The 12,024-nt window shown below is 32.0% G+C and overlaps 1 protein-coding gene across 1 annotated transcript; it reads left to right on the top strand.

Annotated features, from left to right (window-relative positions):
* Nucleotides 1-8,035: 8,035 nt before the first annotated feature.
* Nucleotides 8,036-11,676, top strand: LOC110648526 (serine/threonine-protein kinase SAPK7). Its single transcript, XM_021802795.2, has 9 exons — nt 8,036-8,421; nt 8,792-8,866; nt 8,959-9,060; nt 9,181-9,234; nt 9,351-9,443; nt 9,634-9,726; nt 10,757-10,861; nt 10,947-11,045; nt 11,148-11,676. Exons 1-9 carry the CDS (start codon nt 8,293-8,295, stop codon nt 11,472-11,474), a joined length of 1,077 nt encoding a protein of 358 aa, XP_021658487.2. The 5' UTR covers nt 8,036-8,292; the 3' UTR covers nt 11,475-11,676.
* The last annotated feature ends 348 nt before the right edge of the window (nt 11,677-12,024 follow it).

Raw genomic sequence — 12,024 nt, forward strand, 5'->3', positions numbered from 1 at the left:
TACAGCTTATTAGCTGTTCTGTTGTACACCGGGAGATGCATATGTGACCGATGGTGTGACGGCCCAAGGTACTAGATACCCAGTGCCAGTTTACCCGTTTATCCAGTCCAGTCGTCCAGTGTAGGTTACTTGGGTAATCAAAAATGAAAGTGGATAAATTTAATGAAATAATGAATATAACAAGTACAAAATAAGTAAGACTACAAATACTCATCGAAAATTAGACACCGATACATTCACTGCATATTTACTTCCTGTTATTTCTTTTTATTTTATTATTGGCACCACTAAGCATTATTGCTTAGCGCGTTGCTTTTGCCACGTGTAGGTTCTGGAGATACTGACCGAGAGCCCAGTAGACCACAGGCTGGGTGAGACCTCTTGCAGTTCTGCATAGTGTCCGTGTCACCTCACCATTTTCAGTGCATTGGTAGGACACTAGGTCTCATTTTGGTATTTTGTAACTAACTTTTATATTTTTTTTTTGTGTAATTGAAACTTATGTAATGTATTTTGATGTTCATGTAAATAATAGAAATTGTGTTTGTGAATGGAAAAGTGAATATTTATTTATGACTTTTACATGATTATTACATGAGATGAATGATTGAGAAATGGAAATGTTGTTGAAAAACATATTGAGATTTTGATATTGGAGTTTGAGAATGATTGAATATGATTATTGGAAGTGTTTTTCACAGGTTCCGAAGAACTGTTTTCTCCATTTTTAGCTGGTACTCTGCCGGATTTTCTATAAAATTTTCGGAACCTCAAATAAATTATAATTTCAATAAATGACTTAAATGAATTATATTCAAAACTATGATAAAAGTAAATTAAGGAAGAATAAAATTGATTGAGATAAAGTAGAGTGTTCCGGTACACCGTGTGACATATCTTACTCGGATATACTGTAGACGGGTAGGGGGTGTCACATATAAAAACTTCGAGAACGTCGAATTTAGCGCAATAAAGCTAGTTAAAAGTGAAGTGAAATTTATTTTTGGATTTATGCTAAGTTATGGTACTGAAACACTATGAAACTGTGTGTTTCAGCTGAAAAAGACTTGGAAACTCGAAGAGACTGAGTCAAGGCTTAAAGGTGACTCACGTCAGGTCTGTGAACAGTAATTTTTATTTGAATATATGATTCTTGAAAAATTGATTTTTTTTGAGCTAGTTACGAATTGTGTTGCCATTTATGATTGTGAATATAACTTTAAAAGTTTACCAGATTTCTAATAAATTATTTGCATAAATTGTTTTGAATTGATTTTATGTTCACACTTAGCATGACAGTATCACATTATTCCTCCTCCATTTGGGTTGAGATCGTTTATTTTCCTCCCTCTCTGGGTTGCCAGTTGAGGTTGAGATCGGATGAGTACTCATTAGCTAGCTAGCCACCTCCCTCATTGATTTTCGATTAATGGGGTTGAGATTGCTTTATCGTGGTGTACAACACGGCATTGATCGGAAATTTTGTGTCATGGCTTAAGTTGTATGTATGATTTTGGCAACACTATGTTTAATGAATTATTTGACTAAATGGAATTGTTATGAGCTTTGATATTTGTGAAATATGATTGAGAATTATTTAAATGGTGTTTCTTTAATGAATGATTTATTTATTGTATTTTAAATTTTTATTGTGCACCACTGAGTATTGTTATACTCAGCGATAGCTTATTTTGCTGTCGCAGATAAGAGCAAGGAGAAAGCAGCAGAGTGAGCTGCTATCGAATTGTGGACCACATCGATCATTTTGTACGGGTATTATTTTATACCCTTATAGTTAATTTTGATGTAAATAGAGGAATGTTGTATGTATCAATGTAAGTTGAGCAGTTGTAAATAAATTGTAATAATGTTATTTTGGATTTCCTTCTGTAAATTAATATTAGTACATGTGAATTTCTTACTTTATGCTTTGTGATTGGAGATATTAAATATTTTGAGATGATAAGTCTTGAATTGTATTGTGAAATTATTTTGAAGTGTGTTGAACTGAGTTGATTGAGTTATTGAAGGTTGGGAGTTGTGAAATATTTTTGGAAGTGTTTTTTTTTTAGGTAATTGAAGAACTGTTTTCTCTAGTTTTCAAACGGAACTCTGTCAAAATTTTTATAAAATTTGCGGCAAAATTTAAAATGGACAAAATTTTTACTAGTATTTAAGCTTGAACAAATGGTTTTTAATTCTCACCAAAATGCTCACCACTTCCAAAATGTAAGAAAATGGTTTTAAAATCCCTTGTAGGGTACTTAATGAGTTATCGGTAGGTGAAGTTCGGTAGTTCATTAAGTATTCTACGGGATCATGTTATGCCTTACAAAGGGGTAAGGTGTGACAAATTATGAGTTGCAGATATTATTTCAAATTGTTAAATTATTGTTATTATAAATTATGCACCACTAAGTGTTATGCTTAGTGCGTTGGTTTTCCATCGCGTAGGTACTGGAGATTAATCCCAGCAGCTGCAGCAGCTACGATGAGTGCAGCGTGAGCTCGACCAGATCCGCCGCCTGTCCAGAGTCACCTCACCGGTCTTTTGTATTTTGGTAGGGCCCATGTATAGACTAGTATTTTAGTTCATTATGTTTAGTTATGATGTAATTACTAGTTTATGATGTATTTCATTTTGGACTTGAAATTAAACTTGAGATTGAAATGAAAACTTGTAATTTATTATCTATGAATTTCCATATGAATACAATAGATGATACTTCCTTTTGAGATCTCATAAATAGTTGTGAATGATATGATAAAAGAGAATATGATATGGAAATATGTGAGATGACTATGAATACGTTAACAGGTGATAGTGGAACCGCCAGATGCTAATAAAATAGGAGAGGCTCTGTCCGAGTCTCCATAGAAATAAGTCAAAAAAAAAAAATTCTACACATAGAATACATGTTTTAAATGACATCAAAAGTTTACAATAGATATGATAAAACAAGATAGGGTGCTCCGGCACCGAATGTGGCACTCATCTCTCGGCTACACTGTAGACGAGTGAGGGGCGTCATAAATTTGGCTAAGTGTTCTTAATCAAAGTTGTTCTTTATTGTGTCTAGTTACATTTCACTTTTTAAATCACCCCATTTGGAGTTTTCTAGCTCAAGTTATAGCTATTGCACCATAACTGGTCGGATTGCCTTTACCCAAAATTTCTGGGCAATTTTTGGTTCTGCTAGATTTGGTAGTTCAACTTTGGCTAGCAATTTCATTTGGTTAAGTCCAGAATTTGAGTTTGTGTTCTACAAGAAAGTTGTTCTAATTTACCTAAGTTTTCCATTGATATAAATTTCAGGTCAATTGGACCTTTCTACACTAAGTTATGACCAAATGAAACACTGTTCATTTAGTCATTTTCCAAGGACAGCATATTGGTCACCCAGATTAGGTCAATTTTTAGGGCCACTTAGATTGGTTTTCTGGGTAGGGTTCCTTCACGAAAGTTGTGGCATTATGTATCTAGTTTCACCTCCAATTAGCCTTACACCAATTGGAGCTACACAAGTTCAGTTAAGGCTCTCCAAACACACTGGACTCCAAGAGTCCAGAATGCAGTACACAAGGCAGCCTACCCTTTCCAACCTTCAATGACTCAATTCACTTCATGTTAAGTTTAAAACTTACCAAATGGTCACCAATTGACCATTAAAATGTTCCTACACCATTATAGGAGCAAAACTCCAATTTACTCAAAACCCTAAGTTCTCAATTTCTTTACTCTTCCATTAACTTACAATACAATGTGCTAAGTGTTAAGTTCATATCAAGGGCAGCTTATATACTCATTTAACTCGAAGAAATCATCAAAACCCTAATAAGTCCATGGCTGCCGAAAATGGGGTGACACTTTAACATATTTATTTTTAATGGAATTTCACATATTCTAGTTCAATTTATCATTCTAACAAGAAATTTGAAGGAAAGAGAAAAGGAATTGGACACTAACCTCTTTTGAAATTTTCCCAAGCTTGAAAAAGAAAACTTCTTTTTCTCTTCTTTTTACTGCCTCTAACTTGCCTAAGGTGTAAGATCAATTTTTCATGAAGAGGTTATGAAGTTTTATGGTGTAGTTGGCTAGGATTTGACGCTTAGGTGAGTGCATCAATGGAGGATTCTCTCTCTCTTTCTCTCTCTCTTTGGTGCGGCTGTTTGAGAAGAAGAAGATGGTTGTTTAGTTTTTCAATTTTTATCTTCTTTTATTCATGTTTAAGTAGTATATAACGATGTGTCAAAATTTGGTTGGGTGAAAATATTTTAATTGCATCATGCTTATGTCATAAATATGACTTTTATTTTCTTTTCTTTTCTTTTCTACTCATTTTTAATTAATTTTTTAGCAATATTTATTCACATTTTATGTCATAATAATTATTTACTTAACTGGACAAGGAGGCCAAAAATCATCTCTAAAGACGAAATGACCAAAATGCCCTCCGTTTGGCTTATTGAGCCAAAATCATCTGTACCGATCGAAAATTTTCTCTAAGCCTTTTTTTTTTGGCATTCTAATGCCATAGAAACCTCAATAACTCTTCTCTAGAGTTCCAAAAATTATTTCATAAATTTTCCCTTGGGTTTAGGACTTCTAGCTGCGAAAACCACAACTTCCCATTGGGTTACCCATCGCTAGGGCACTGGCTCATTTAACTTGGTTGTATTTTATTTCTAAAATTTTTCCTTAATTTTTCTTATTAATATTTGAATTATTTATGACTCCCCACTCTAGTCTAAATATTTTTCCAGATGTTCTAGCTATCCGGACCAAAACCGATCACCGGAACAATAGAATGTACGGAATTGCTACAGTGAGGATGTTACAACAATTCACTCCAATTTAAGGTCAATTTACCTTAAATGGCCACTAATTGACCATTAGAACACCAATTCACCATCATTTGAGCAAAACCCTAACTTAGCTCAAACCCTAATTGGTTAAAATCAGAAATCTCATGCAAGCTCATTCAACTTCAATTCTAATTCATATATACACTTTCATTAACATAACTATACAAGTTTAATTTAATCAAATTCATCAAAACCCTAACCCTCTCTAAAGGACCGAAATTTCCTCTTCCTCTATAAGCATAGATTTCTATCATTTTAGATGAAATTTCAACTCCCATCAACTCACTTGCAAGATTCAAACAACAATTTTAAGGTTTAATGGAACATACCTCACTTGAGAGCTTTTCCCACTTCCAAAACTTTAAGTTTTCTCCTTCCTTTTTGTTCCCAAACTCTTAATCAAGGTTAAGTCGCAAGTTTTAATGAAGATAACTAGGGAAAATATGGTAAGTTTTCAAGGGAATTTGAGCTTAGAAAGAGTTGTCTATGGAGGAATGGTAGAGAGAGAGAGAGTTTTGGCCATAAGAAGAAGATGATGAAGAAAATAGCCTTTTAATTCCCTTTTATTATTTTTTTATCTCTAATTATGTGTGTTTGTTTAATTGTGATTGGCCAAATAAATTTTAATTGCATCATCCAATGTCATGCTTATGTAATAAATCTAATTAAATTTTATTTTGTTTTCTTCTTTTCTCTACTCATTTTTAATTAAATTTTCATCAATATTTATTCACATTTTATATCATATAACTCACTTACTTAAATGGTCAAGTTGGTCAAAAATAATCTCTGAAGGTAAAATGACCAAAATGCCTTCGTTTAGCTTAACGAGTTAAAATTGTCTGTACCGATTGATAAAATTTTTTTAGTATTTTCTTAGCATTCTCTTGTCATCGAAGACTCAATAACTCTCCATTGGAGTCCCAAAAATTATTTTACAGGGTTCCCCTTGGGTCTAGGGTTGTTAACTGCCTTTATAACCGCTTCCCATTAGGTCACCCATCGCCAGAGCACCAGCTTATTTAACCTTATTGTATTTTATTTGTAAAATTTTTCCTAAATTTTTCTTACCATTATTTGGTTTATTTATGACTCCTCACTCTAGTTTATATATAGTTCTAGACATTCTAACTATCCAGACAGACATTAGTCACCGGAACAGTAAAATGTACGGACTATCTAAAGTGAGGGCGTTACAATCTATCCGTTACAAAAATCCCGATTCTAGCTAGAGTCATGATTTATATCAAACTCATATTGCTTAGAATCACATGTCCTAGTTTAAATTCCAATTCTTGATTAACAAGATTTTCCAGTCAGAAACACTTTTATGACTAAGTCTATTTGTCCTAGCCAGTAACTTAACTTATCAAGAACAATTTAAATGGACATATAATTTTATCCTTATTTACTTAGGGTAACAGATCGCATCTTCATTAAATACCTATCTCCATATATAATTAGTCGGAGCCAACACTTGCCCGTATACTCATACTTAGTACAAGCATGAAAGTAGTATCAAACTCAAGCCACCTATATACAAGATAATAATGTTATCTTAGGTCAAAAGATTATATGCACAATTATAATCTAGATGGTTATATATTGACAAGAGTAAACTTTATGTACAAATCATCTCACGTTATTGGTTTGGCTTAATAAGTGCTCATTTTATTTATTATATGGCATGAGACTCACCATTCCATATCATTAGCATCTCGTACTAATCAATGGAAACAAATAAAATGACAGTCTATATGGATAAATCTTATCCTCTAAAATATCCAAAATGACAAACCATAATTTATAGTAGTTGTATCAAAATATTTTGTCACTTATATTCTTAACACTTTAAGAATGAAACAGGTCAAGTATTTCAGGTACCCTATTGGATTGAGTACTAGTAGGACAAGTTTAGACACTGTATAATGAGATTTGAGATAAATTTGAATATGGTAAATAACATATGTATTGAGATTGGATTGAATTTAAATTTTATTTATTGATTATTCATTGTCCGAATACATCTACATAATTAATTAATTATAAGATATATGTTTTATAATAATATTTATAAATTTTGAATATTATATTTTAAATATATAGAATTTAAACATTTTATAAAACTATTAAAATTTATAAATATAAATTATATTATAAAAATATATTTATATAAATTATTAATTAAAATATATAAAATTTAATGAGTTTAAATAATATTTAAATAAAGATAATTATATTTAAAATTAATATAAAAATTTAAAATAAATTTCAAACAAATTTAAAATGAATTTGGATATCTTTAAATAGAATAATTTTTACAAATAGCTTATCAATGGACATCTTATTGAAATTTGAAATTAAGATTTTACTATTTTTTTTTTCGAAGAAAAGGTTGAGTTGAGTGTGAATTGAAGAAACATAAAGGCGGAGGTGAAGTGGGTGCTTCGGATTCCTTAAGAAAATGGCATGCATAAGTCTCCTATCACCACGGCGTCTTTAGAGATCCAACAAAATATTTATTAAAAAAAAAAAAAAAACAATTGGATTCAGCTGCAGCAGCTGATTGAAACAGTGATTGGATTCAAGCTGGTCATGGTTTCCTATGCTCTGCATTTTTTTTTTTTCAATTGTAGTCTGGTTCGGATTTGAGCCAACTCTACACTAGTGATAGCATTCAAAGCTTCATATAAAAATATTTTTTAAGAGATAGATTTTTTTTTTTTTTAAGGAAATTGAAGGACCTAACACTTATTAAGTAAATAACATATATCTGGTAAACAAATTTTTTTTCTTAATTATTTAGCATTATGTAAGAATAATGAAAAGCATTTTGATATATAAAAATTTAATAAAAATATAAATTACTTTAAGTTAAATTTGACAAATAAATTATTTAATAAATAAAAAAATTTCAATTATTTTAATAAATATATTTAATTGAAGTTTTTTATTTTATTTTTTTTAATATTGTGTCATTTTTTACTTAACATGTCAAGTGTTAGGGTGAGTGTATTTAAGAGATGTAATGGTCTTGTATAGTCTGAATTTTTCTAAGATTTTTAATGAAAAATTTTATTTAATAAAAATAAATATATTTAATTAATTATAATATTTAATATTAAAATGTTACAACAAATTATACGCTTCAAAATATTTTATCACCCCCTCCATGTGCTATAACTCTCCTTCTCCAACATTTTAAACTTTCTCGCTCATAGTTTCCAGCTATCCAACTCTGTCTAGGCGTGTTTATAAATATATAGATTCCGATCCTACATGTGTAGTTTCAGTTTTTCAAGGAAGAAAGAGAAGCTGCATGAGTTTTTGGATACTCATTTTGAGTAGAACTCTACTGAGATCCTATATTTAGCACACAAGATTTCTTAGTCTTATAGTTTTAAGCCCAGGAAGAAGCGGTGGTGTATGGAGAATATGGATAAATATGAGCTGGTGAAGGATTTGGGAGCTGGGAATTTTGGGGTAGCAAGGCTTTTGAGGCACAAGGAAACCAAAGAGCTTGTTGCTATGAAATACATCGAGCGAGGTCATAAGGTTCGCTGTCATTTCATAATTATTGTTTTTTTTTTCTTTTTTTTTTTTCTGTTTGGTTCCTGGGAAAGTTACTTTTTGGGACTTCTCTTTTTGTTTTTGTCTTGGGGGTTTTCCTCAAAATGTTACATAGTTATAAATTACTGGAAAATGCAGATTTTTGTAATATTAATTAGGTCTAGTCCAAGCAGAAGGATTATCTGAATTGAAATTGAGTTTTATATCTGGGTCCCTATTCCTTGTAGACAAACAAACAAGCAACCTGAAATTTAAAATTTCTGCTTTCTGCTTTTCTTGTCGTTCCACGAGCTACCCAGAAGGAATATAGAGATTTTTCTTGTTATTTTTTTTTTCTGTTACTGGTGTCTTACAGATAGATGAGAATGTGGCAAGAGAGATCATAAATCACAGATCACTGAGGCATCCGAATATAATCCGTTTCAAGGAGGCAAGTGCATACATTTATCTTTCCAAAATTATATGATGTGGGTTTGGTAAGGCTATTAGTCTATTAGATTTAATTTGTTAATTATTTTGCAGGTGGTTTTGACTCCCACTCATTTAGCCATCGTAATGGAGTATGCAGCTGGCGGAGAACTATTTGACAGAATCTGTAGTGCTGGTAGATTTAGTGAAGATGAGGTTAACTCTCTCTCTCTCTCTCTCTCTCTCTCAATCTCATTTCTTTTGTTTTAATTCCAGCATTTAACAATAGTTTTTTTTTTTTTTTTCCTTTTCTTTTCTTTTTTCTCAATTGTTCAGGCTAGATATTTCTTTCAGCAGCTGATTTCTGGTGTGGATTATTGTCACTTCAGGGTATAATCAAATATCAAAGTTATAAATTATAATTGCAACAATTCTCTCTCTTTGATCCAAGAAATTATTGCAATTAACACTGATGATTGTTTTGGTGTTTTTTGGTTATATAACAGCAAATCTGCCATAGAGATTTGAAACTGGAAAATACACTGTTAGATGGAAGTCCTGCCCCTCGCTTAAAAATATGTGATTTTGGATACTCTAAGGTTAGGCAATAAAACACACTTTATTCGTTATTACCACAACACCATTCATATATATGTGCCCATAATACTTTAATAAGTACTTCCCACCATATGTTTGTCTCACCTTGGTTCATGATATCATATGCCATTGTGTTTTTTTCTTTTTTTTTTTTTAAATGATATTTGGCTGTCAAATTGGTATATGTTGTAGTCATCGTTGCTGCATTCGAGGCCAAAATCAACTGTAGGAACTCCCGCATACATAGCACCAGAGGTTCTCTCTCGGCGAGAATATGATGGCAAGGTGGGTTTTCTGTGTTTCTTTCTTTTTTTTTTTTTTTAATCAATCTTCTTTATTCTGAAAAGTTGAGTGTATCGTAAGGTTGTGCCATCTTGAAGGATGGGCATTATATCTAGTTAGCATACAAATATTAATAATGGGCACAATGGTATATGATGAGTACGGTGAACCCATTCGTTCTATATGGAGATGGTCAAATTTGGCACTTACTGGGGCTTTTGTCATTTTCTAGTGTAAACTTCAGTGCACTCGCAAGTCCAATGTTTTTGTCTATCCTGTTGCTTTTTTTAATATACATATATATGGCCATACACCATTATACCCTCAATTACTGAGAGACCAAATGAGTCATCCTATTGATTGTTCAATATGGGTCATACTATCTCTTAAAAGCATTACATGTGCATTAGTTTCTTCAACACTTCACTTCCATTTGTTACCCATCCTTTTATTTGATTCTTTCAATTATTGAGAAACAGCTAAGTTATGTGGCTTGCTTCAAGTAAAGGCTTGCTAAGTGTTGACCAATAGGCCACTAAGTTCTGTATAAGAACTAACTATTCAATAACTTAGATATTGGCACTTCAGCTTCACTACTGACTTTAGTCGATATAATTAGTTGCAACAACCATTTTCCTTGCTGTCACAAGTTAGATTAGAGTTTTTTTAGATTAGAGTTTTTTAAGGAGCAAAAGAAATACTCTATGATCAACTCGGGTGCCAAGGTACTTAAATCTCAGTAATGATGATTCGCCCTCCTCGAATTCTTTAAATAATAATGAAGAAGAAGAAGAAAATATTTAAAATAAACCTTTCTAACATTGATTTACTTGGCCTTGCCTTTTTTTTTTTTTTTTTTCTTGTGGTTAAGAATTTGATGAAATGAAGCGCTCCACATATTGCTTTGAGAATATTTTTTCTGATTCATTTCACTTTGACATTAACTAAGGAAAAGGTTCATTTTAAACATGTAATTTTTTAGTTCACATATAGTTTGTTTTTTTTTTTCACCCTTTATATTTCTTGTGTCTAGTTGGCAGATGTATGGTCATGTGGTGTTACACTCTATGTGATGCTGGTGGGAGCCTACCCTTTTGAAGATCAAGATGATCCTAAGAATTTTAGGAAAACAATTCAGGTCATATATTCCCTTTTCTGAATTTGGATTCAAAGGATCCATGAGTTCTTTGTTTCCATAATAATTTCCTCCATTTCTTCTGCAGAAAATAATGGCTGTACAGTACAAAATCCCCGACTATGTTCATGTGTCTCAGGACTGCAGACACCTTCTCTCTCACATATTTGTTGCGAATCCTTTCAGAGTATGTCTTTATTCTGGTTTAACATATTGCAATTGAGCGACATGACACTATTACGTCACCATATGTCCATTTGCAAATCAATTCATATTATTTTTATTGCAGAGAATCACTATTAAAGAGATCAAAAGCCACCCATGGTTCTTAAAGAATTTGCCCAAGGAACTGACAGAGTCAAGCCAAGCCATTTATTATCAGAGAGATAACCTGAGCTACTCTGCTCAGAGTGAGGAGGAGATTATGAAAATTGTGTCTGAGGGGAAAAACCGACCACAATCATCTGTGCCTGTTAAGGGCTTCTGTTGGGGAGCACACGATGAAGAGAATGAAGAAATAGATGAAGAAGTGGATGAAGATGAAATAGATGATGAAGATGAATATGACAAGAGGGTCAAGGAGGTCCAGGCAAGTGGAGAGTACCAAATCAGTTAAGTGGTGCAGTCTTTGTTTCACTGTTAGTTAATCAATTAGCAGTCTGAATCTCACAGAACTGCACTTTGTGTACAATAATAGGCAATAAATTGGTAGATTTTAGAATTTGAATGCTTTAACTTGTAATTTGTTCATGTAATGTACGATTTATTTCACCATGGGCTTCAAACCTACGAGAAATGATGGATGGCAGGTTTGCATATTTTCTTATAAATCATTATTTCTAAAGAATTTGCTATTATAGGAACCTTCTTTTAATTTCATTGTGGCATCATCAATATTAAAAATTAATTATAAACAAAATTTGGATAAATTTTAACAACTGTCCTTGAACTTTTATGGTTATAACATTGTAGTTCTTCAACTTTAAAATGTAACATAAAATCTCTTCAACTTTCAAATTTTACACAGTAAAATCTCTTTGACTCTCAATTACTAATTTTTCTGTTAGATGTTAACGTGAATAGATCCAACGTGGCGTTTAGTCAGCATTTTTCTTTCCTTTTTTATGCAAAGTATAAAATTATTCTCTCAGCACATGAAAAATTAT

Source organism: Hevea brasiliensis, chromosome 10, assembly GCF_030052815.1.
Source record: "Hevea brasiliensis isolate MT/VB/25A 57/8 chromosome 10, ASM3005281v1, whole genome shotgun sequence".
Lineage (NCBI taxonomy): Eukaryota > Viridiplantae > Streptophyta > Magnoliopsida > Malpighiales > Euphorbiaceae > Hevea > Hevea brasiliensis.